Source organism: Littorina saxatilis, linkage group LG5, assembly GCF_037325665.1.
Source record: "Littorina saxatilis isolate snail1 linkage group LG5, US_GU_Lsax_2.0, whole genome shotgun sequence".
NCBI lineage: Eukaryota > Metazoa > Mollusca > Gastropoda > Littorinimorpha > Littorinidae > Littorina > Littorina saxatilis.
This window is the reverse complement of record NC_090249.1, coordinates 46,460,040-46,486,979: the sequence shown is the minus strand read 5'-3', so window position 1 is coordinate 46,486,979 and position 26,940 is coordinate 46,460,040. Positions and strand designations below refer to the sequence as shown.

General features: G+C 41.2%; 1 protein-coding gene and 1 long non-coding RNA gene across 5 annotated transcripts in view; one reads left to right on the top strand and one right to left on the bottom strand.

Moving 5' to 3' along the window:
- Positions 1-1,123, bottom strand: part of LOC138967290 (uncharacterized) — a 44,516-nt gene extending 43,393 nt beyond the window's left edge. Inside the window, exon 1 of the long non-coding RNA XR_011455903.1 lies at positions 1,000-1,123. This is a non-coding gene — a long non-coding RNA (uncharacterized lncRNA). The remainder of the gene's footprint in view (positions 1-999) is intronic.
- On the top strand, positions 156-10,322 carry LOC138967271 (uncharacterized). 4 transcript variants are annotated; one of them, XM_070339801.1, is made up of 7 exons: positions 156-240; positions 2,001-2,066; positions 3,748-4,147; positions 5,027-5,249; positions 5,590-5,715; positions 8,152-8,305; positions 8,980-10,322. In XM_070339801.1, exons 2-7 carry the CDS (start codon positions 2,009-2,011, stop codon positions 9,423-9,425), a joined length of 1,407 nt encoding a protein of 468 aa, XP_070195902.1. In that variant the 5' UTR covers positions 156-240; positions 2,001-2,008; the 3' UTR covers positions 9,426-10,322. The 4 variants fall into 4 exon arrangements, with proteins under 4 accessions (XP_070195902.1, XP_070195903.1, XP_070195904.1 ...); XM_070339802.1 differs by lacking the exon at positions 156-240 and adding an exon at positions 584-606; XM_070339803.1 differs by lacking the exon at positions 156-240 and adding an exon at positions 886-1,096 and having other exon boundaries at positions 5,593-5,715.
- Positions 10,323-26,940: the final 16,618 nt, after the last annotated feature.

The window sequence follows — 26,940 nt, the reverse complement described above, 5'->3', positions numbered from 1 at the left end:
ACAATTTCATCTTATTTCTTGTCGGTTCCTGATTCCAAAAAAATATAGATATGATATGTTTGGATTAAAACCACGCTCAGAAAGTTAAAACGAAGCGTACAGAAAAACGTGCTATGCAGCACGTAGGCTACAGCGCAACCACTTCCGCACTAAACAGGCTCGTTAATTTCACTGCCTTTTGCACGAGCGGCCGCGGACTACGGTCATTGTGAACAAATGCAGAGCGTTCAGTTTCATTCTGTGAGTTCCACAGCTTGACTAAATGTAGTAATTTCGCCTTACGCGACTTGTCAGTTAGTAATGTTTCACTGAGTGTGACCAGGCGTGTGTTTCATACACAGCGAAATAGAATATTCTATATATCTGTGATTTCATAATGTTTTTTTCTCATTGCTTTGAATTCTTATTGTGTACCTTGATGAGTAGGTGATGTGTTGTAAGTTAATTACGGTTCTTTGTATGGTGTGATTTAGGAGTCAGTGAGTTATGATGCTGAAGCATCATAATTATTCAGTAAACCAATCGTTAACCAGCGGCTGAAAACTAATTCCGTAATTCCCGAGTACGTGTGAACTGATAGCGGGGGCCAAGTGTGACTGGGCGCAGGTCAGTGGGGATGTTCGATTGTGTAGTAGGTAGTCTGGGGCAGGCTAAGTTACTGTGGCTTCCAAGTTTCTGGGACAGTTCAAGTCTAAGCGCCTCACAAAAACATGATACATAACTAAAATATTCTGTACACAATTCAGTAAAAATCAAATAATAATAAACATCGAAAGAAAATAATACAATTTACAAAGGGTTCAATGCACATTCATGAATTTTAAAATGCAAAGCACATTATTTTGAGGAGTAGGCCTATGTTTTTCCAGAAACTGTCTGATGAACTTGTGACGTAGACAGCAAGCGCCATTTTACTGCACCGTTATCGGTGCTGCTAGCAAATGTCTTTCTTCAAATAAAATCTTGAAGTGCCTTATCATGTCACGCGTATGTAAATACCAGTGATGAAAAGTGTGATCGGCATTTGGAATCACGTTTACAGAAGTGTGCCTTGTATTTTGCTACCAGGCGTTCAAGCGGCCCATGGTTGACGAAGGTAAGAGGAGCGCACTGTCAAACGCAGACTGAAAAGACAACAGTCCCGCGGCTCAGTTTTGGCCGAACATCATTTACAGTCTTTGAAATAATTAAGCATTTGTTATGTTTGATTGACAGGCAAATTGGACGATGAAAAAATTTATTCTTCAAGCCTTAATACGATGATCCAAACCAATTAAATAGATAAATATACAGAAACTATGTTCACGGGGATTTCCGCACATGTAGATCAAGCATACTTGCATGGATAGTAATTGTGGAAAAACCCGATGTGATATTTTGTGCCCTGTTCGCGTAGCCTATATGTGTCTCCGTGAGTGTGCCAGTGTACCTTTCTCCCCTCTCCCTCACCTGCTGGTAGAATATGTTTAAAATAGGTACACCTCCGCCTCACACATACACACTCTCACACACTGGGACACGCATAAACACACACACACACACACACACACACACACACACACACACACACACAGCGGCATCAGTAAACACACACACACACTCACACGCACAGACACACTCACACTCACACATACGCACACGCATACTCACACACACACACACACACACACACTCACACTGCACACACGCACACACACACTGATATACATACATGGCACGCATGCATCATGCCACGGACACCGTTGCAAAACTACGCAGAACTGGTGAGACTTTTGTCAACAAAAATAAATGAACCTAGATTAACATGCACTTACCATACATGCTAGCAATCTGCATAATATTGCTTTGATGTCATCGGTGCGTTCTTCCATTAGTTTAGAACCATACTGATGTCGGTTATTCAATTTTCGCAGTGTAGTATCATCACTGGTCACTATGAACCACAATTAGCAAAATGTGTGTACATCAGTTGTATCCGCAGCTTAATTTGCATCTTGCAGGCTGAAGCATGGACGATCGGGAATCAGAAGCAAAGCAGCATGAAGGAGCAGGATGTGACACAGGAGGTGATTTTTAATTTTCTTTTATTAAATTTTATATTTTGTTTTAAACACTTGAATTAGCCAGTTCAGTCGAACCTGAACTGTCCTTACGTCCACCTCTCGATAACGACCACCTGCCCATGACGACCACCTGCCAACAACGACAACCAAAAGGATCCTTCGAAGAGAATTTTCTCTTTTTTAGTTGTTCTTTCTACAACGAGCACCTGTCTTAAATGACTTCTCTTGTCGGCCGGTTCCTTAAGCCTGTCCTTAACTTGGCGATGTCGACTACGCGAAGTATACTTTGCGAAGCTGCCCGCACGAAGCTCTATCAGTGAGTTTTCGGTTGAAAGACTTCGCGAAGTCGACTTCTGGCTCAATTATAGACAGGCCAGATATGTCCCAGTGAACCTCTTGCCATACCTGCATGGACGTAAGCTATAAATATTTTCAACAATGGGATTTTGCTCATGCAAGCTCGTAAAATGACCTGCTCAATCCACTGAAAAGCGGAAAGCGCAATGCATTATTTCGCACGGATTTAGATCAATCATAATGAAATAATCATAATAATAATAATAAAAATACGAGAATTTATAACGCGCACATATCTCACCACAAGGCGACTGAAGGCGCATAAAAGGTTATATTGCTATTTCATATGTTTCGTGGATTTCCATTGGTCAATTGGGCAAAACTGAGCTCAGTGCAAAAGTGATATCGACGACATTTCCGTCGATATCAGTTTTGATATCGACGACCTCTTTATTGCTTCCCCACTTCAAAAACAAAAACACCTAAATTTAAAAACAAACAAATATATATGAAAATGTAATTATCCCAGAATTTAGTTGAGCAAGTGACTAGAGACTTTTTGAAAGAAAAGACATTTTAAAAAAACTGAAAAGTACAAGAAAAGAGTAAACAAAAAGGAATAATAATCAGAGGGAGGGATATGGAACAGCCAAAACTGAGACAAATACTTTTGTAATTTCTTTACAGTTAATACAAAATGTCCAGAGAATTAGCAATATATCTAACATTGACTGACTGTGTGATGATATCTTCTGCTATTGGTCTGTTTCGACAGTGATATCAAAATCTCGACCTCCCGGTCAGAAGATATCATCACACAGTCTGTGAATATTGGGTAATATCTGCCACTTGAGCAACGACCCTCCCGACAACACTTGTGAGTAAGGGGGGGGGGGGGCGGGGGGATGGGCACTTGTCCCAGGGACGCACCTGTAGGATGAAAGCCGGGGTCGATGGAGGAAAAAAGCGAGTACCCGATAAAATGTGCAAAGATATACCCTGGCCCAAACAAAACTATGAGGAGTAAATAAAATATATTGTGTGCAAATATGCACAAAATCTCCCTGATGAGTATGGCATACCGTGCAACTATTCATAAGTTTGTGTAAGAACAGCTTTTATTTATCGGCAATTTACTTTCATACAAAATTGCTTTCCGTTAAATTGAAAAGCCAAAAATATTTTTCTATTGAAGCATTACATTGACTTCAAAACAAATTAAAACAAAGTTTCTCCGCAAAGAAAATATTTTTCAAAATAAATCATCATGTTCTATGGAATGGTTGCCGTGTGTCTCGGTGTTTCAGTTTTATGTTGTGAAGTGCATGTTGTTAGTGAACATGCATGAGTTGTCCATGAGTATGACTTGATCTTGTTTTTGCTCCAGTCGTGTACACCAACCAAGAGCAGTATCTCCGAGCCATTCACATGAGGCTTCTGGAGCTGGCCGAGCCGAGAGACTCCATTCTGATGGATGAGCTCAGGGCCAATGACGTCATGGGCAGTGGTGATGAAGAAGGGATCAAGTCTCAGCCCACACGATGGGACAGGGCCAGGGGTTTTTACAACTATCTGCACCGCGTTCCACTGTCGCTCTTTGAGAATCATTGCGTACCTGCGCTGGAGACCTACTACGCTCATGCCTTGGAGGGCGCGTCATTCCAACGGGATGACCGATGCCATGGTCCCGCTCCCTGCGTGCGTCATTCCATCATGCGGCGCTTGCCGCTTAGACGATTCGCTGACGTGTTTCCTTCCACCAATGGATGCACACATGAAGAATATCTGTTCGTGCTACTGTTGCTCTTTATTTCTCCCTTTTTACCGTGTTTTTCACTCCCCCCTCTCTCTCTTTCTCTCTCTGTCTCTGTCTCTCTCTCTCTGTCCCCCCACTCTCTCGATCTCTCTCTCTCTTTCTCTCTCTCTCTTTCTCTCTTTCTCTCTCTCTCTCTCTGTCTGTGTCTCTCTCTCTCTCTCTCTCTCTCTCTCTCTCTCTCTCTCTCTCTCTCTCTCTCTCTCTCTCTCTCTCTCTCTCTATTGCTCTCTCTGCCTGTCTCTGTTTGCCTGTCTGTCTCTCTCTCTCAGTCTGTATATCTGTCTGTCTCTCTCTCTGTTTCTCTCATTTCTCTCTCTGTGGTTATACCTCTCTCTCTCTCTCTGTCTCATTCGCTCTTTCTCTCTTTCTGCGTGTGCATGTGCACGTGTATGTTTGTGCGTGTGATGGTGTGTGTTTGAGAGAAAAGAGAGAGAGACAGAGCGCTATTTGCCATGATACCCCTCAAAATTGACGCAAAAACTCCCGTTTTTGACCGCTCATGCGATCGACACCTGTATCAGTAGGAATAGCATTGCACACACACACACTACATAAGCTAGCTAAACAAAACAGCATGTTCTGAATAGATCATTGATTTGACTTCCTTATCGTATGTATAAGTTGCAAAGTTTTGCCTATTGTGATTTTTCGTCGAATTTTAATTGGTCCCTTATTTCCGAACATGGTCTGTCTATCATTAAATGTAAATCAAAGAACGGATTTAAAATTGGGTGTTGTTGGGTCTTTTTTTAATATTTTTAAGACTGCACTCCAGATCATAACTTTTTTTCTCTTGCTATATTTACTTTCATATCGCACTTGAGTTAAATCTTGGCCTTTTTTCTTTCAGCAAGATCACCGACAACAGTAACGTCGACGAGATGAAGTGGGATTTTGCATTTCGCCTCTGCGTCAAAAACAAGGGAAAAGAGGACTTCGTGAAAATAGTAAAAAAGACGTTGCTAAGCATCCACATCACCGTTCCTGAAGACTTCTCTTCCTTGCTGGCGAAGGGATTCCCGTGCCGTTGCGAGCATCAGGCACAAAAGCTGAAGAAAAAGCGTTCAATGGGGGTGCGTTACCTTCTGATTCTTTTGGGTTTTTTAAGTACTGTTCACATGGCAGACTCTACTACCAACTTTTAAGCGATTTTTTTGGTTGAAAACTGTTGCCCATGGGAACAGCGTAATTCACACACGGGTAGTCTCAGCCGACTTGCACTTTTTTCTTTCTTTTGAAGTGATACCGAGGATAAAATGCAAACGTCTGGCATTGAATTATTTATTCCTTTACTCCAGCTTTTCTTATATATTGGGTTGTCGATGTCATAAATGAATTAATTTAAAAAACAAAATAATGCTGTTCAGCACATGAATGAATTAACTAACATTTTTTGTGTGTTTTGTTTTGAAGAAGCGACGACGCAGATGTGAAACGGATTCAGTGCAGTCACCAGAGCGTAAGTTGGCTGACGACCAGACAGGAAGCACACCACAGGCAGATTGTCTCCCTTCGTCCAGAGGATCTGCGGGACACGCAGTAAGTCTCTTTAGACTTTACTTTATAGATACCTCCCTCGCTTTTCATGTATAGGACAAGAAAAATGTTCATTCAAAATGAACAGCGTCGATGCAATGTCCACCAAAGATTTATTTTGGGAAGTGTTAAAAGGTTAGGGTCAAAAGTCAATGAATTGCATGTTGTGCTGGATATATAAATTGTTTATTTCAGTCAATGCTTGCTATGAATTGATCAAACAGCCACAAGAAAAAACAAGTCGCGTAAGGCGAAATTACTACATTTAGTCAAGCTGTGGAACTCACAGAATGAAACTGAACGTAGTCCGCCACTAGTGCAAAAGGCAGTGAAAGTGACGAGCCTGTTTGGCGCGGTAACGGTTGCGCTGTGCTTCATAGCACGCTTTACTGTACCTCTCTTCGTTTTAACTTTCTGAGCGTGTTTTTAATCCAAACATATCATATCTATATGTTTTTGGAATCAGGAACCGACAAGGAATAAGATGAAATAGTTTTTAAAACGATTTCGGAAATTTAATTTTGATCATAATTTTTATATTTTTAATTTTCAGAGCTTGTTTTTAATCCAAATATAACATATTTATATGTTTTTGGAATCAGAAAAGGATGAAGAATAAGATGAACGTAAATTTGGATCGTTTTATAATTTATTTATTTTTTTACAATTTTCAGATTTTTAATGACCAAAGTCATTAATTAATTTTTAAGCCACCAAACTGAAATGCAATACGGAAGTCCGGCCTTCGTCGAAGATTGCTTGGCCAAAATTTCAATCAATTTGATTGAAAAATGAGGGTGTGACAGTGCAGCCTCAACTTGTACAAAAAAGCCGGATATGACGTCATAAAAGACGTTTATAAAAAAAATAAAAAAATAAAAAACCGTCCTGGAATATCATTCCCAGGAAGTCTCATGTCAAATTTCATAAAGATCGGTCCAGTAGTTTAGTCTGAATCGTTCTACACACACACACACACAGACAGACACACACACACACACACACACACACACACACACACACACACGCACATACACCAAGACCCTCGTCTCGATTCCCCCCTCTATGTTAAGACATTTAGTAAAAACTTTTTAATTAAAAAATAGAGCTTGTTTGAAACAGGTAGAAAGGAAGAGTTGATATTGCAATATCTGTACGTGGGAATGTGGTGAAAAAGAGTGCTAAAAGTAGTAAGTCGGCCTCAGATCCATTTCAAATATTTATTGCAGAAAAACAAAATACAAATTAAAAACAAAACCACAGAACCATTACCAGGTGTCATAGGAATGTTTGAAAACAATAGTTTTAATTTTACACTGTAAATACAGGAATCAGAATTAAACACCTCAAATTGGCACATGCATAATGAATCACCTGGAATTGCAACAGGGAGATACTGAAGTAATTGGAAACAAACACTTGAAATTGACAGAGAAACAATTGAAAATATATTACTGACATGAGCGTACAATATTTTAATGGAAGTGCATTTTTAGCACGAAGCATCCGCCGGAGGATGCACTAACAATTACATAGTGCCACAAAATGTGTACGGACATTTCACAACCGTGCATTATTAGCACAGAACACATACATGGGGGCGCACAAAACATTATTGTACCATGATGATGATCGGGATTGTTGAAGATCTTTTCTTGTGCAAGGCGCCCCTGTATGACCGCAACTGATCCAACCGGCCGCATCTGAACAAACGACGTCGAAACGGCGCGAAACACGTCCTCTCGGTTGGTCTCGGATTGACTCGGCTCCTCTCGGTCTTTTTTTTTGTGTGTCTTTTTTTCTTTTCCTTATGGTCGGAGTGGTATATTTATGTACATCTTAGATTAAAAAAAACACCCGAAAGCTGTGTTTAATCGTTTCGCGTAAATTGTACATTTTTTTCAGCTTTGAAATTGTTTTGGCTTGGAGAGTCAGCGCGCTTTGGCTTGGAGACTAATTCTCCACAGGCACGTTCTTCCCAACCACAGATACCAGCGTCGTCCGCGACGCTGGAATAACGGGAACCTTTGCAGATATGCCTAAGCTTTGTCATGTGAGCAAGCCGCGTCCCTCCACTTGAACAAATATCACAAATTAAATGCTTCACAATGGGGTTTTTTTCTGTGTTTTTTTTTTCTCAAGCGGGCATTTATCGATTGACTTTTGTCTTTGAAAATAATGCAGATTGGACCGTATAATTTACTGGAGCATCGAAGGTATGTTCCACTGGCCATTCCCATAACCCATACCTGTTCCTACTCGCTTCTTGCAAGGTCTGAGAGTTTACTAGTTTCAGAAAATTGGCTGAGGTTACTTTGCTTCAATTTTGTTGTCAAGTTTGAAATTAACAGAGTTATTTCCCATTTGATGAGAACTCCATTGGAGACAGCATCATTCACCGGGAGGTAAAGAGTTAAAAGTCATGTTTCTGTTGATTAGGTTTCCAAGGTTACTGCATCATCATCGTCTGAATACCCCCCATCCACCTCAAGTGAGGACGAAAGGCAAAACAGCCCAAGTTCCGATGGCACAGAACATGCAATGGAAAGCGACAGCAGAGAGGACACAAGGTTTAACAGCAGAGAAGACAAAAGTGAGATGACTTTTAAGATACGTGTGTGTTATCATTAAGAACAGGCGTTACAGGCATAGAAACACATTCACCAACACACATGGTAACATATGTAGATAAAGTAAAGGCATGCGAACATTCATACAGGGTGGTCCCTACTCATATTCATATCGCCGAGAAATGTATATTCGACTCTTACTTGTATTTTTTCACAAAAACGTGGAAGAAACCTAGACATTTATGAGGATATTGATATAGTAGACAATTGTCAATGAGCCTCACTATGGAATTCAAAATGGCCCATTAATATAGAAAGCAAAGTGTGTGTGTGTGTGTGTGTGTGTGTGTGTGTGTGTGTGTGTGTGTGTGTGTGTGAGTGTGTGAGTGTGTGTGTACGTGTGTGTGTGTGTTTGTGTGTGTTTGTATGAGTGTGTATGAGTGTGTTTGTGTGTATGTGTGTGTGTGTGTGTGTGTGTGTGTGTTTTGTGTGTGTGTGTGTGTGTGTGTGTGTGTGTGTGTGTGTGTGTCTCCAGCTCTCCATCTCCATCTCCCACTATCATTTTACGTCACTGAGAACACGTTATAACAACTTCCTTGTTTGTTATTTTTTTTCTTGTTGTTACTTCTTTTATGACTCTTTTGTACATCTGGCAAATCTATTCATTGTACTAATAGTACATTTTGACACTTTGCAGTGAAATTCTTGAACCTGATTGAGGGACTCAACGGCGCTATCAGCTCAGCATTGGCAGTAAAACGACAGTCCCTTGAACTTCAAAGCATCAAGGTAACCCTAGGGGTACTCACGCAGAGAGCCATTTCTGAGACCACAGATGCTGATCCCGACGTCGGAAAAGTCATTCGATTGAGGAAGGAAGCTAAACAGTTGCATAAGACCATGAAAACGGACTACGAACGCGCAAGCAGAGTTATGGAAGACATGGAAGAAAGAAAATCAGATGGCGCTTGGATCCGTTCTGGCTTCAAGAAAGACCTCCAGGAAACTCGTTTTACGCTCATCAACGAGCTCAACGAAGCAGCGTCATGTTTGAGGAAATCGGAGGCGGTGATCACGAAGATGAATAATTCGTTGTCCTCTCGTTCAGAAGTATACCGTTTGAAGGTGATAAAGATAAAGTGAACAATACTCGTATTGCGGGGAAACAGTCCTGACCGGAAAATAACACTTTTATTTTTATTTGTATCCTACATACGTGAGAGAGACCACCCATGAGATAACAGTATCGTGCAATTCACGCGTGGGTATATCATGTAAATGAGTTTGTGTCAAACTAGTCTGGCAGGGACCTGATTTTCCACTGATCATGATGCCAAAGTCACCGAGACAAACGTCATTTTGGAAAAACTTTTCCAACTAGTTTCAGTTTGCACGAAAAAAACAGGGCCAGCATCGTTAACATGTAATTACTACAGTCTTTGCTGCATAAGTTATTATAGCAAATTGTTTCTCTGGTCCGCCATTTATGTGCACACAAACCAATCCGCTTTAAGCGTCACGTTGAGAGTGTACACTGTCAGATATGTAAAGCAGTTTAAATGACCAACGGGTGTGTGGTTTGTTAATCCCCGGATGTTTTGACAGTGTGCAAGTTATCTGAGGAGGGTAACTGTGGAAAATGAAACGATTGATTCTGAGCGCAGTTGCATCGTTACTTTCTCAGAACTGAAACGGTACATACTAGGAGCCTGTCCACTTTTTACGGGCCTTTCCTTTAATGTTAAGGCTGAAAAAGTTTTATACACGTAACGGTGTGCGGTCTAAATTATAATTTCCCTTGACAGGTAGAAGCTCGACACATGTAGATCGCTGGAAAACTAGACTGAGTGAGTTTATTGGTGACTCAGTTGATGAAACACCGACTCTCATCGACCAATACTGCGTTTGACGAAGTGATTGACACGTACAATTTGATTGTGAGAGTGGAGGCGAGAATGAAATGCAAGTCTATTGAACATTTTCTTTTCTTAGGTGATTATTCAAACTGATTTTTTTTAAATAAACCATGCAAAAATTGTTCTTTACTGAGTGGACTACCGTTGTGATTGTGAAAACGAAATTGCGTCGGAAGAACAATCCCAGACACCTCACGAAAGCCATTTACATAACAGACTACACACATTGAAACACACACTGACAGTTGGGTCACAAAACACACACACAGACACAGACACAGACACACACACACACACACACACACACACACACACACACACACACACACACACTAACACACACACACACACACACAGAAGAGAAAGAGGGAGAAGAAGAAACCCTTCAGAAGCCACGTTGTGATCTGTCCTCGACACACTAAGAACAGTTCATCACACCTTGTAAATTAGACAATCCAGTTAGCGTGTGTTGAAACACATTCATTTCGGGTTTATGGGGATAGCTTTGATTGTAACAGACTGATAGGCATAAGCAGATGGAATATCGTTTTAATAGAAATACAGCGCCTCTTGTTATTCGGCGCCGGTGTACACCGTTTGTGTGTGTGTGTGTGTGTGTGTGTGTGCCTGCGTGTGTGTGCCTGCGAGTGTGTGTGTGTGCCTGTGTGTGTGTGATTCTGTGATATTCGTAATGTGATTACTCTGTTTTGAATCCCTAGCTCCTGTGATATGAGAAGGTAAATACAGTGCAATATTATACAACTTATCTGATTGTGATAGATATAAAGACTTTTGACTTTATTAAGATTGTATCTGTAATTCTATTATATTATAAGATGACAGCACTCTGGGTCAGTGTTATTGGTAAATCGTAATATGATAGGTGTGCTTGTTATTATATACGTGAACCTGTGTTTTATGTGTGTATGTGTGGGTATGTGTAAAGGCTATAAATGGAAAAGCTATAAATAGTTTATCGGGAAAGCACGAATCATATTACTTTGCGCGGTGACTCCCATTTGCACTACGCAGTAAAGTACTATAAATAGAATGCCCTAAATAGAACGGGTTTGTTCACACGGAAGTAAAAAAAGCTCCAGGCAGGCATCTTATCTTCTGTCAGTGCCTAGTGCGTACATGCATTCATTCAGCTTCGCGGATTGTAATACTACAATCTTGTCTTTCAGTGTGATGATAATTATATAGACCACAGATAGTAGGCATATGTAGGTGATATGATGTAAGCCAGACTTGATCTTTGTTGTTACGTATTCCTACTGATTGGTGTACGGATGAGGAACGCATGATCTGCCATCTGGTAATTCAGTACACGTATGCTGGCTGCTTTCGTGGCGTGTACTGTATACTTCAGCTTCACAAATGGCCTGGCGGTTGAAATAACTTGTGAAGGAGCGTTTTGTGAACAGTGCCACACTGACTTCAGTTTGACCTGTGCATATTTGCAAACCTGAACGGTGGGCGTTGCTGAAAAGTTGGGATCGGGTTATCCCAGGTGTTTAAATGGTGCTTTCAGCCTTTCCTCAGAGGCCTAGCCTACATCTGTACATATATAATTATGTGTCGGCTTCTGCTTTACTTTCTTTCTTTATTTGGTGTTTAACGTCGTTTTCAACCACCAAGGTTGTATCGCGACGGCGGCTTCTGCTGGGCGTGTTTGCTTTCAATGAAATAGTGTATAGGTCATATTTTTGTTGCGTATATAGACCAGCACTGCCTTTGTGTAATTAAGCATCTACACTCTCGATATTCGGGATGACAAGGATGTATAAATATACCTAGTGTATGGTCCGGGACCGGCTTTACTTCATTTCGCCGCTGGTTGATGTGCATCTTTATCCTACATATGAGAGAGACCACCCATCTGATAACAATACCGTTCACTTCACACGTGTGTGTATATCATGTAAATGAGGTCGGGTCGACCTACAGCCTGACTGAGACCTGAGAACTAATGCCCCACTATCCACTTTTTAACACCATAATCAGTTATCAGGACGACATTGTTGACTTTAGTGTCAGTGTTTGTAGTTGGGGTATTTTTTTCTGGTTATGTATACTGATAGAGAGAAAGATTTCACTTTCAAAGCCTGAGTTCTTGTAGAAAAATGATAGTGTGAGACACTGAAGCAACAATATTTGTTAAGATAAGATGTGATCTCAAGATGTGATCTCAACTTGAATGACGATATATTTAGAAGTGCTCTGTGAAGTTTTAAAGAAACGACGGACAATAGTTACTATTGGCTACATCGACCAGAGAAATATTTACGTACCTGTGTGTTACAAATAACCCAGCAGCGCATGCAACCAAATCGCGTCGATATTGGGGACACGCGAACGGTGAAGATCAAAGGCTACTGCCCAAAACATCGAACCAGTTCAAGTTCAAGAATCAGGATTCGGTAGGAAGATGGCAGAAGTAAACATTGTTCTGTTTAACCTGGACAGCAGCGACCCAAAACAAACAGATAAAAAGACGGGAGCAATAAAGAAGCCAGTGACAGCTCAGGAACGACAGGGATGTATGACAGAGGTCTTGAGTGCCGTGAAGAAAAAGTACCCCAAACAGCCCAGCACACAACTCTTCGTCCTCTGTCAGGACAAAGTGAACGGACCGAAACGCAAGCTTGTATGTAAAGCGTTAAAAGACAGTTGTGAGAGGCCTCCACTCAACCCAGAAGCCACGGTCTTCTATCGCCCAGAACAACAGGGTTACCGAGTCACTTACGTAGACATTGGTGATCTTCAAAGAATGTACGCACAAATATCCATCCCAGCAGGATTCGCCTTAGAGATGGCTCGTTTGATGGCCTGCGTCTTAACGCCCTACAAACGCTGCTTGGCTCACACGAAAATCTTGCTGGTTTCTTGGCATGGTCCCGCCAGTCGTACGGCAGACGATACGAAACGATCAATGGTCTTCCACATCCTCGTTCAATTCTTGGAGAGCTTGAGGGCGTACAAATCGTGTGATGTTGTCATCATTGGTGGAGACTTCAACTGGCCAGCCCCTAAAGCTCTAGACAAACTGAACGAAATACGAAAGATACCTGCCCCTGTTGGTCCAGTGACGACCACTAGCAGAGGCCGAAGGGTTGTCACCAAGCAAGATGGTCCAGTGGACGGAGATGTCCTGGCAGACTACAAGCCAACAAAAGACAGAGAGGGTGTGGGAATCATCGACTATATCGTGTACTGGCCGCGGGGCACGTGTCAGATTGGCAAAACATCGGTCCTGTGTCCTGACTACAAGAGAGAGAAACCAAGACCCTTCGATCACAACATCATTGGGTACACTCTGTATACTAAATAAAGGCGACAAAATTACCCCCCCACCTCAAACATAACTATTTGAAAGCCGGTTTTTAAGCTTAAAAATCGTTTGTTTGTTGTTGTTTGGTTATTGTTGATTTTACTTATTAATTTTATTCAGTGGTGATTCCTATATTCACGTTTCATGCATTATCTTATAATATAAAGGGCTCTGAATCTTCTTGAGTCTGCAATTTCACCCCCCCCCCCCCTTTAAAAAAAATACATATATGTATCCGTATATATTTTTGAGCTGCTTTATTTGCAGTATTAATTTAGTTACGTTCGCAGTATATACATATACTTGTAATACTTATATGGGTGATACTATATGTTTGAGATGTACTATTAACGGTTATGTCACTTTTTCTTGTCGTTGCTTTTGTTTAGTACTACCTTAAATATCGTTTGTTTGAGATTACATAACTGAAAGGATTGCTTGCTATGTTAGCACTGATTGTTTGGACAGTTTTATTGCCGAGTATCTTTGTCAACATTGGTATTTGTTTTCATTTATCCAGCCTAATACATGAATGTTTCCAATGGTTGAAAGGTTTATTTATTTAGAAAATAAGCAGACGTGCAATTACATATATATCTCAAATCGATTGTATCATCATTAATGTAAGTCAACTTGTTTATTTTTCGGATGTTTGCAGGAGATAAATAATTGTGGCTTTAGTTGGTGGACGTGATACTGGACAGTATTCTCGCTGAGAACTATCCCAATCTCTTCATTCTCGCCAATGACAACATCAACCAGCTCAAGCACAGAAAGTTGTGTGAGAAACTGCACTGGCAAAAAACCACAACAACTCGCGGTAACATGGAAGCAGGGGTGTACTTTGATAACAACAACCCCTACTTCGATTTAGGCTACGAGCAAATCTACCCGATAATTCGCCGCAAAGTGCAGGCAGGGGTGTATTATAAAACCATCACCAATACGCACTACGATGTTTTCTACGTGGATGATGACTTCTTGCGACAGGTGAACGGCACTCTGGTTCTAAAGGCCGCCCAAGAGGCCGGTCGAGAGGTCGGCCAAGAGGCCGATCTAGAAGCCGGCCTAGAGGCCGGTCTAGAGGCCGGTCTTGTGGCCGGTTCAGAGGCCGGTCTTGAGGCCGGTCTAGAGGCCGGTCTAAAGTCCGTTCTAACGGCCGGTCTAGAGGCTGGTCTAAAGGCCGGTCTAGAGGCCAGTCTGGAGGCCCGTATAGAGGCCGTTCCGGAGGCCGGTCTAGAGGCCTGTCTAGAGGTCGGTCTAGAGGCTCGTCGACAGGCCGTTGTAGAGGCCGGTCTAGAGGCCGGTCTAGAAGCCGATCTAGAGGCCGTTCTAGAGGCCTTTCTAGAGGCCGGTCTAGAGGTCGGTCGAAATGCCGGTCTAGAGGCCGGTCTAGAGGCCGTTCAAGTGGCCGGTATTGTGACCGATAACGCCTTTACTATCACTCGACTGATGGCATGCGTGTTGACACCAAAAGCAGGTATCCAAAGGGGGAAGATCTTGTTAGTATCCTGGCATGGACCGTCGAATGTGGATTCGAAAAAGGATCCGGAACCCAAGCAAGCTTGCTTTAAACGTCTGCTTAGCTTTCTCGAACGGCTGAAAGATGAGAAAAGCTGTGCCATGGTTATTGTCGGCGGGGACTTCAATCTCCTATCAGGGGAAGCTCGTAAGATGCTGAAAGCAGTGGACGGAGCGGTGTTGGACGATTATACCCCCACCCCAGACCGACCGGTCCGTGATCCGATAGACTACGTCGTGTACTGGCCAAAAGACGGCTTGCAAGACGCTGAGGTCTCCGTTGTAATGTCCGACTTCAGGAGAAACAAGGGCAATCGGCCGTTCGTTCACAACATAGTTTTATACCGATTTGACGATAGCTATTCAACCCTGGCTCGACAGTTCAGACACATGTCTGTTTATAAAAACGAAGAATAAAGCCAGGATTGAGAGAGAGGACGAGGTGCAAAAAAGAGGACAAGAGCGTTAAAGAAAGAAAACTGCCATTAACAGAAACACTAATGGTACTCGTCTAACGTCGTTTCCTGCAAGCATTTCGTCTGAGCTGTCCTCGTGTCCACTGCACGTCCAATGAAGATTCACAATCACATCATGATTGCGTACGTATCAGATTTCATTGTGGACTGTTAGCGTTTAACTCTGGAGTTTGAATAATTCGAACAACACTGATTGCGATATGAACTTATTTGAACTGGCTGTACACAAAAATGAATCGGTCCATTTGATGATGGCCAACATACATTTTGGTACTGATATTTGTGATAATTAGAAATAATTACTGCATAGAAGTTTGAAAGGACATTGAAAACATTGGTGTATGATTACTGGTTATTTTCTGGTCAGAAAAGTCTGCAGTTTCACACCCTCAAGAAGACACATGTGTTAACATTTTCGAGCTTTTAATTTTATTTTTTATTAATGTATTATTTTAGCCACAGTAACTGTATACACATAATTATATACTTGTGATATCTATATTGGTGATAATCGTGTTTGAAATGTACTGTTATCATTAAATATGACTTCTCTGTCATTAGTGTTAATGTTAAATTCTGTCTTATATATATTGTGCATGAGTTTACAAGTTGTGCCATACCTGAAATTATTGCTTTTTTATCAGCATTGATTGCTTCGTGGTTTTATTGCTGAGTATTTTTTGTCAACATTTTCTTTTTTTCTGTTATCAAGCTTGGTACATGTCTTTTTCCATTGCTTGAACGATTTGTTTGATTGGCAAAATCAGGTGACGGGCAATCAGATATTTTGTAATCGATTAAATCATCATTAACTTAAGTCACCTGGTTTATTTGTTTGCTTCTTGCAGGAGATAATTACTTGTGGATTTAGTTGGTGGGTGTGTCTTCTCCTTAAGTGTGAACAATATCTGACTGTTGTCGTTTCTATTGTATATAAACCATCCAGGTGGAAAGTGGATACCATTGGTGTCAGCAAAGTATTACAGTGGAACCCCTTTTTTAAGACCTTCAGATGTGGGACTTACCCCTTTTTTAAGACCTTGTGTTTTCAGATTGTTTTTCTCAATGAATGTCTGAGACTCCCTTACATTTTTGTAATTTTGTTCTTTCCTCCTTTAAAATTTTTTGCGCGTTTAAAATGGGAGTTCTACTGTACTCAATTACCAGCCAATTTGGCTTGTCTGTAGATTATACTGGGAAAGGCTAGCATGAGTGAGTGTGTGAGTATTTATTTAATATATTGCGTAAAACGTGAATGCATTGTGTGTGTGTGTGTGTGTGTGTGTGTGTGTGTGTGTGTGTGTGTGTGTGTGTGTGTGTGTGTGTGTGTGTGTGTGTGTGTGTGTGTGTGTGTGTGTGTTTTGGAACTTGTATGAAGAGAAGTGAAGAGTAAATTTTCTCTTGCAATCTAGATTATGCATCTAAACAATTTTTATTCCTTTTTCTAAACTTTTTATTTATTTGACTGATGTTGTTTGTTGACATACCTTTTTTGTTTTGATTCTTACTTTTGAATCTCGATTTATTAAAGGCACAGTAAGCCTCCCGTAAACCATCACAGATACGGTCAGGCTTTTACACACAGTACAAACACCCTTTCATTTAAACACTCACCGATTGAGAACATCCTAGGTGCCCTCCGTAAAGAGCGAACAATTTTCAAAGAATTTATTTTTGCGTGGTTTATCTTACCCCTGAGCCATCGTGAACCCGTGTGATCCAGTTTCCCTTTTTCACAATGTAGTCGTCAGTTAGTCATTTGAATGCGACTCGATGTGAGCTTATCTACAATAGCACGTTTTTATGCACGAAACAAACGGCTGTGGTTCACAAGAACTCTAGCGATGGCTTTTGACTGTTGAGAGGAACGGCGATATGCATAAACCGTCGTCTGCTACGACCCTTGCGTGATCCTGCTTCCAGGCTTTTCTTTTTTCAAACTTTCAAAACTTCGAATTGAACTGATCTTGTCTTGATGAAAAAAGAATTCTTTTATGATTGAAGAATGTTTGTGTAACAAGCTGTCAATTTATTATTTAGATTTTAAAAGTTAGGTCTAGCGCAAAAACGCACCACGGTCCAAAAACATTCTGATAATCATCGATCCACGGCTATCGCCAGTATACATCGATAGAATCAGACCCGAAGGGAAGTAACTCATTTTTGACAATCTGCAAAATTAATTCTTTAAAAATTGCTCGCTCTTTACGTAGGGCACCTAGGATGTTCCCGTTTGGTGAGCGTTCAAATGGAAGGGTGTTTGTACTGTGTGTAAAAGCCTGACAGTATCTGTGATGGTTTACGGGAGGCTTACTGTCCGGGCGTGATTTCCGGTAAGTCAGTGAATATTCACAACAGTCCTCCAGCACCAAAACGAGGCGCCTTTGTTGTACAGCACCAAGTCCACGAAAATAAATTCTTTGAAAATTTCTCACGCTCGACAGAAAGCAGCCAGGATGTTCCCGTTCGGTGAGCGTTCAAATGGAAGTATGCTTGTACTGTATGTAGACGCTCGGGGAGCTCTGTGATGGTTTACGGGAGGCTTACTGTGCCTTTAATGCACTTGTCAATTCATAGTGTGATCAGGTTTTATTCTCCACGTGTTATTCACCTGGTTTTTTTACACAGAGATAGATTTTATATGCAAATGATTTATCAAATTTTACATAAACATATACACTTTTTATAACTATAACTATTTACTCAAAATACACATGTTTCTTGTAAATATTTGCTCAAAGTTTTAACATTTTCGCTTTTTATTTATTTGTTTGTTTGTTTTGCTTAAAAATAACTTTCTTGTTGTGTAAACCATTTTGAAAATCACAAATTCATGTTGTGATTGACACCTGTGTGAATCTGCGAAAGAAATCTTCGTTTATTCTACGGTATTGCTACATTCTTTATATAGTTATATTATACCCGGAGTGTTTGTGGTATTTTACCATAGTAGGCATGTTACAAGGATAAAAGAGAAAACTTTGTTGTTGTTGTTGTTGTTTTTGCTGTTGCTGTTCTTGTTGTTGTTGTTGGTGGGGGTGGGGTGGTGTTTTTTGTGGGGTTTTTTTTGCTGCTGTTGTTGTTGTTGTTGTTGTTGTTGTTGTTGTTGTTGTTGAACTGAATGGTTACATGTTTGTTTTGTTCGAACCTACGCTACAGTCGTTTTGAGAAAAAAACATATTAAAAATGTTTTAAAAGGTGCTATTTCTCTTCAGAGTACATTGAAATAATGTTTGCACATGTCTGTATATTGTTCGAATTAACCTTTTAGAAAACTGTACATTGTGATCAGAGTGCATTGACTAAATTTTTACATACATGTCTATATTGCACGAGTTGACGATACCGTTGTTTTATAACAAAATTGTTGTTATGCTATTTAATGTATTTGTGTTGAAATGGCTGTCTTTACACTATTTATATTTCACAAAACATAAACTTGCGATTATAGTTATATTTAGTCTTGTCTTATGTTAATGTAGTGCGTGAGTGAGTGTGTGTGTGTGTGTGTGTGTGTGTGTGTATGTGTGTGTGTGTGTGTGTGTGTACGGCGTGTGTGTGTGTGTGTGTGTGTGTGTGTGTGTGTGTGTGTGTATACGGCGTGTGGGTGTGAGCGTGCGTGCGTGCGTTATTGTGTGTGTGTGTGTGTGTGTGTGTGTGTGTGTGTGTGTGTGTGTGTGTGTTTTTGGTGTGTGTGTATGCACGCGCGACAGAAAAGGCAGACAGAAGGATCGACACTCTTCGCAGTCAGGCAGACATAGTCAAGCATGCACAATACAGGCAGCTCAGGCAAACGGAACACACAAACAGACAGACAGATCCAACACAAGGATTAGGCTTTTCATTGGTGTAGCGTGAGTTACAAAGTTGTGTATCAGGATCTGAGAAACAATGGGACGTAATCGCCCCTAATACATACATGCGTCGCAAGAGTTTTGAAATAGTTTTGAAATAGCAATATATAAGTTTATCTTGTCGTGCTCCTTTATTAAATCATACATTCCATGGCTTTGTAAACTTGTATCGGAAGAAAATACTGTTTAAACCAAGGAAATTAACAAACAAAACACAATGAAATAAAAAATAAGTAAAACAAAAGTTTAATAAAAAATCAGATTTTAATAAAGAAAGTTGTCGCTTTTCAAAAGTGGGAATTAAATGAGAGTGACAGAAAGTAGGACTCAAAGGCAGAGCAACTTCTTGAGTATCATCAATTACCAACTAGGAAGCACAGGCACTCGTCATGAGCGGGTCGGGATAAAAGTGGGCGGGGCCTGTGCGCTCTCAAGACTACTACTATTAGAAGCTGTAGTAGAGACGACCGTCCATCAAGGGACATCCAAGACATAAGCCCCGCCCACCTCGTGTCGAGCGCCTGTGCTAGGAAGCACCTTTCCGTTGTTTGAAAAGGGATGATCGCCGCGAGTTCATATGTCCCTTATTCTCCCAGACACTTTTACTTAAAGGCTGACATAGTCCTATTTAATTAGTTTAATTACTTCCAGGGCTTTTCCCATCGTTGCGGGGATGTATAGCCTAAATTAAGCTTCCTGCAAAGTTTGAGGTTTGACGAAGTCCTTACCAATTACGAGAAATAATTAATTCTTTATTGCATTGTTTAGCAACAGTTCTCCAGGACTTGGGCTATTTTTTTAGACCGTTGACGTCACTTCTTGACGTTTCGTAAACCAAAGATGGCGTTTGAGACTGTTCAGTTTACATTCGACACTATCAACACCACTTTGCAATACCGTGGCTGAAATAATTTTTTCTGTGTTCGAAAGCTACAGCCAATCGTTATTATATCCTCTTAGGTACAGTTTTATAACATTATTGGCACATGTAAACAATATGAATTAATTAATGAACGCTACGAATATGGCAGCCTTCAATACAAGTTACACTTACGTACACAGTCATACACACGAACCAGCTTTTATTTCTGACCAGACATATAGTCCTTGGATCAATACTGGTTTTTTTACGAACAAACACACAATCATCAACATTATTACGGGGTTACCTCGAAAGTATATTTTAGAATCTTACACAAATAAGGCAGAGCGCTATGTTAAAATTTGAGCATCAAAGGCATGTAAGCGCTTTAAATACATACGATATGTGCAATAGCGTGAGTGAGAGTTATGTTTTTATTTGTCTTGTGGCTTTTGAGATTTAGTGCAGAAGTCAAGCGAACACCTGCTGTCACTGATTTCCTTAATTAAGCGGAAAATAAAGTTCATGTGGCCCGTTCAATCAATGTGAAGCAATGGATAGAGATTGGGACGCAACAGACTGTTAATATCAACTAAGAAAGACTTTACACACACGTACGCACGTACGAACATGCACGCACGTTCGCGGAATCATGCACGTGCACAGCGTTCAAAAATCAAGTATCTTACTAGATGAGCATGCACTTGGTTATTGTTAATAGCAAGCAACAAAATAAACAAAAATACCACACACAAAAACACCACAACAAAACACATAAAAAATCGACTAACGCAAATCTCTCTCTCTCTCTCTCTCTCTCTCTCTCTCTCTCTCTCTCTCTCTCTCTCTCTCTCTCTCTCTCTCTCTCTCTCTCTCTCTCTTTCTCTCTCTCTAATCTCTCTCTCTCTCTCTCTCTCTGCACCCCCTCTCTCTCTCTCTCTCTCTCTCTCTCTCTCTCTCTCTCTCTCTCTCTCTCTCTCTCTCTCTCTCCCTCTCCCTCTCCCTCTCTCAAAACACGCACACACCGTACACTAGTAAGTCTTCGTCTTCTCTTTACCATGTTTCTGTAAACATTTCTGTTTCTGACGACGATAATCATAAAAAAAAATACACAATACTTCCGACGAACAACTTTTATTTCTGTTGCACTGTGTGCTTTGTGTATGACCGTTTTTCTCAACTATTTCGCTACGATGGGAAAGACAACATTTAGACACAAAAAATATATATATATTATTTATATATTTATTTATTTTGCTGTTCTCGTATATGGATTTTTCATCTATAAATACTCTGGTGATTGCCTGCACAAAACATCTGTCGGTTCTGTTCCTATTTTTTAATTCTTTTTTATTCAACGTCATTCTGTAAAAAAAAAAAAATAAAAAAAAAAAAAAAACTATACATGCGCTGCAAGAGTTAGGCGGAACCAATCTCCTGGCACTTGTTCCTATTCAAAAATGCATTAGTAGGTCATCTATTGAACTTAAAATTTGGGCGGTGTATAGTTGCTGTTGGGATTACAGGTTGAAATCACTTTTACTTACTTTTTTCTCAGCCTTAAAACACATTTCTCACGTCACACGTCCATGAAATGGATTATATTGAACACTTCTTTTGGAAATGTAGCAAAATGAAATTGTTTTGGGAAAATGTTAGAAGATGTATATTTGTTAATGCGGGAGAAAATATTATATTAACAGAAAAGGATGTATTGTTTGGTTATTCTCCAGAAGTGCAAACCCCCATAAACAAAATTATCAATCATATTTTGCTTATTTCAAAAATGTGTATCAGTAAGTATAGATATGGTAGGCCTATTGATATAAATGTGATGTTAGGATATGAATTAGCGTTGAGATATTTCAGTATTGTGTAAATGTTGAAGGATGAATGATGATACGCTGTAGATGGATGCTTGAATTTTTTTTATTGAAAGCCCCACAATGATGTGCTTGGCAAAATTTTAAAAAAAAAAGAAAAAAAGAGAAGAAGATAAATTGGTTCTTAAAAATAATATATCTAAACATTTAAAATATCTATGTACACATATTTTAATATTATTTCAATACTTTTAATTTAATCCGCCACGCCTAAAATTAAGGTGAGGCAAGGATCGGTAGTAAGTCCAGTTGAGCGTGGAAACCAGATGGGGACCTCGCGATGGCGTCGCGGACTGGACCTCTCTGAAGCCAACCCTCGCCTTCTCCTCGAGCTTCTGCTCCAGACAGTGAAGAACCAGAGCGTCATCCGTGAGGTTGAACTTGTTGGCGATGAGCTCAGGGCGTGAGAGGAGCCAGGGCAGGTCGGCAGCAGCCATGACGCAGATATGACGCACGTACACACCGTGACACGGTACGGGGTCCCACGTCCACACCACCGCCCTGTGGAGTCAAGAGAGAGAAATTCAAGTTTTATGCCCTCACGGCAAAGCCATTATGGGCATGTTCCCGGCAAGAGAGAGAAATTCAAGATTTGCGCCTTCACGGCAAAGCCATTTGAGGCATGTTTCCGGCAAGAGAGAGAAATTCAAGTTTTGCGCCTCACGGCAAAGCCATTAGGGGCATGTTCCCGGCAAGAAAGAGAAATTCAAGTTTTGCGCCATAAGGGGCATGTTCCCCGGGGTTTTATCCCGATTTTCGATGAGATACACAGCTGGGTGTATGCGTGCTTAGGTGGTACCAGTCATCTGCACTTATGGCAGATTGACCGAGGTCGTTGACGTGCCACAGTGATGACACGGGGGTGGGACATATAGATATCGTCTCTGGGTCTGCACATACATTTGACCCGAGTCCGTTCCGGTGTAACACGAGAAAATTACTCCCACGAGATTTTTACTCTGGAGTAAACATTTCGTACGAAAAAGTTACTCCCTTTACGAAAAAAGCACCCCCCCCCCCCCCCCCATTACACGAGAAAATTACTCCCCAAGACAGATGAGTTCCGAGTAAACATTTCGTACAAAAATGTTACTCCCCTGACGAATATATAGATAACGAATAAATTACTTCACCCCAACACAAGCAATTTAACTTCCCATGCCAGGTGTACGAAATTGTTTTACTCCCTTGTCCCCTGTTAGTCTTGGTGGTGGAACGGGTGGAAGGAGGGTAGCGAGACATTCGTGTGCGCAAGATCACTTATTGGCATTATCCGTTCGCCCGCATCACATTTTTGCGTACGAGATCTGTACAGGAAGTAAATAAAATGGGGAGTAAACATTTCGTGGAGAGAGTAATTTTTTCGTGTCTTGGGGAGTTCTTTTCTCGTACGAAAAGTGTACTCGGAGTAAGAATTTCGTACGAAATATTTACTCCGGAGTACATTTTTCGTGGAGTAAAAATTTCGTGTTACACCGGCCCGGATTCGAACTCGCGGCCCAAGGATCACAAGTCCAGTGCTCTACCAGGGCCCCCTGACATATAGTAAGGATGGGTCGATCTTAAATAGCCTATGATGCAACATCTGGTCTTAGAATCTGTCCTTATCAGCCCAAAATTAATCAGAACGCAGAAACATCGAATACGTTTGAGGTTTGCATAAGTAAATAGTCCGACCAGAGGTTCAGAAGCCTTAGTTTGATAAAAGTGAAGTGACAATTAAAAGCGAACAAGGCAGAATAAATGCTTGCTGCTCGAAATAATTTTGTTGCTCGCACATATGCGCACGAACGCACCCCCCCCCCCCCCACACACACACACACACCTACACCTACACACACACACACACACTGACACACGCACGCGCGCGCGCGTGCGCGCACACACACACGCACAAACACACACACACACACACACGCCCTACCCCCACCCCCTCACACACACACACACACACACACACACACACACAAAACACCATACCTGGACAGGTGTGTCCCCGCGCTGTGCGTAATATCAGCACGAACACCCCCAGGAGCGTCAGGCAGGTAGCTGACCGTTGACCAGAACAGCTCGTCAGGGGCCCAGGTGTCGTTGAGCCACACCAGCAAGTCCTGACTGACCGGGTCAGCCATGGTCCAGCTGAGGAACTCTCTACTGACCGCGTTGTAAGCGCTGCCCTTACGAATAACCACCTCGGGGTGGCTGAACGGAGCTCTCTTCTGAGCGGTCAAGTAAGTTTCGCCTTAAATTATGAGATACGAGAGAAAAATTATGAAAATGAGTAAACATTATAATGAATACGTACATAAGTAAATTAATATCGTCCGCCAATTTATCATTTTGTCTCTAAGAGCACATTCATAAGTTTATCTTGTCGTGCTCCTTTATTAAATCATACATTCCATGGCTTTGTAAACTTGTATCTGAATAAAATACTGTTTAAACCATAGATGTGTATTGATCTATGGTTTAAACCAAGTAAATAAATAAACAAAACATTATCAGATTTAAAAAAAAAAGGTAAAATACAATTTATAACAATGACATAAAATAAATCAGATTCTAATAAAGAAAGTTGTCACTTTTCAAACATGGGAATTAAATGAGAGTGACAAAAAGTAGGACTCAAAGCCAAAGGGTCTCCAACTGCAACATTTGACAAACCACAACATGGATAAATTCTCTTTGCCCTTTCTGTTGTAAGCGCTGCCTTTGCGAATCACAACATCGGAGTGGCTGAATGGAGCTCTCTTCTCACCGGTCAAATAATTAGCCCTTTAAATTACAAAATGAGCAATGAAAATGATGGTTTTTTTTAAAAAGAGTTATGATATATTTTAAAAAAACCTAAAAACACATAATTGTGCAGCATGAACAGATTTTTTGGTTTCATAATTTGGCAAAGGAAGATATGGCTGTCATCTCATCAAACGAAAATGTGTCGCTTTTCAAATGAGCACAAACTGTTCTCGGATAACAACATTTGACAAAAAGATCTTGTAAGCACTGATCCTGCGAATCATTACAATGAACATGCGCAAAAATTAAAAATCAAAAACCCAAGAAAGGTCATGTTAATTGCACGACTGATCATATTGACAAAACAGCATATAATCTTGTTTTAATGCTTACCTTTGATGATGCGGCTCTTGAAGGTGAGTGACTCGATGAAGGGCCGGGGAGGAGGGTAGTTCTCCACGTCACTGGTGCCGTTCAGCATGCCGAGGATCTGAACCATCTCCAGGTTCGTCCTCAGGGGGAACTCCTGCCCGCTGACGGCCAGGTGGTACCTCCATGGGACCGCAGATCGCAGCGCCACTCTCACACACTCCAGATCAGCGTTAAGCGACAGGATGGAAGCGTAGACCACCTTCACCCGCTTCTCCGTGAGAACGACGTTGTCGAAACACTCTGCGATGCTGCTGATGAGTTGGAAGTCTTCCGGAGAGGCCTTGCTGTCCACGTGGACGACGTACAGGTTGTGTGGGCGCCACAGCACGCTGAGCAGGCGTTCAAACATCTCCGGAGCTTTGTGGAGCTTGAAGCTGAACGCGAGCGGGAAGGCTTCTTCCTCTGCCGTGACCGGCCAGCGGTAAAACCTGTGCTGTTGCTTCAGTAACGTGCAGTTCCTCGCTAGACTCCGCAGACGTCGTAAAGCATCACTCGCTGATGATGACGTGTAGTTCTTGAGCTCGTTCAAACGCGTTGTGTTGATTGCGGAACCCTTCGCTATCTGTGAACACACACTTTGAAGCTCTGCGTGGAAAATATCCAGCGGTGTAACGGTTTTTTTGGGTGGTATGTTCATGAAATCTGATGGTGATTTCGGGGAAAGCAGAGTCAGATGTTGCATAGAGTACATTATTGGTATTGTCACATTCAGTAGGACGACGACAAATAAGAGGACCAGTCGTCTGGGTGTCATTCGAAAACATCTGAGGGAAAAGAAGAATTCGTAATGCATTTAGTGCCGTAGATATCACTGTGCGTGTGTGTGTGTGTGTTTGTGTGTGTACGTGCACGTACACACACAAACACACACACACACACGCACGCACACACATACACACACAAACACACACACACACACACACACACAAACACACACATTCACACACTCACAAACATACAGCAACCCACCCACCCAACCCCCCACCCCCGCTCGTAACTTGACTAAATGGTGGGATTTTTTAAGTTAAAGATCTTATAACTATTTAGCTGGTACTGTGACAAGACTTATTGTTGCCTTAAGAATGGCAGGCTTTACTAACAATAGTTAACTAACTAACAACAGCGTGCAAATTATAGGAACACAATTGGTTTACGTTGGACGTTACCAATTCATTTTTAACAAACTAAAAAAGCAATAAAAGAGATAGTACGGCCACACAACAACGAAACAATCCCTCCCCTCCCCCCCCCCCCCCCCGCCCCATAAAAATCCACGACATTTTCTTGTAATTTATGACTGCTTGCAAAAGAATGAATTGCTCTGAGCGGCAATTACCACAGAGAGAATAGTAAAAAATAAAAAACAAAAAACTGTTCAATGATCATGTGTTTGCAACTAAAATACTTGTGTTTTCACTAAGGACTGCCATTACCAACAGTTCTTGTAATCGCCCCCCCCCCCCCACCCCACACCCCCTTCAAATTCTATTTTTGTGCGGGACAAAAAATACTGAAAAAACTGTCCTTGTTATCTATACACCGTGTTCTTAAAAAATATTGGCTTTCCATCTTTTTCTGTTTTTTCGTATAAAGATTATCTAAACTAAATGATTTGGTTAATTGGTTGCTGGTTTTCATACA

Coding starts and splice junctions, on each gene's coding strand:
- LOC138967271 (XM_070339801.1), top strand. CDS start 2,009: ATGGACGATCGGGAATCAGAAGCAAAGCAGCATGAAGGAGCAGGATGT. Junction 5,250..5,589: donor AGAAAAAGCGTTCAATGGGG/GTGCGTTACCTT, acceptor TTTGTTTTGAAG/AAGCGACGACGCAGATGTGA. Junction 5,716..8,151: donor GAGGATCTGCGGGACACGCA/GTAAGTCTCTTT, acceptor TCTGTTGATTAG/GTTTCCAAGGTTACTGCATC.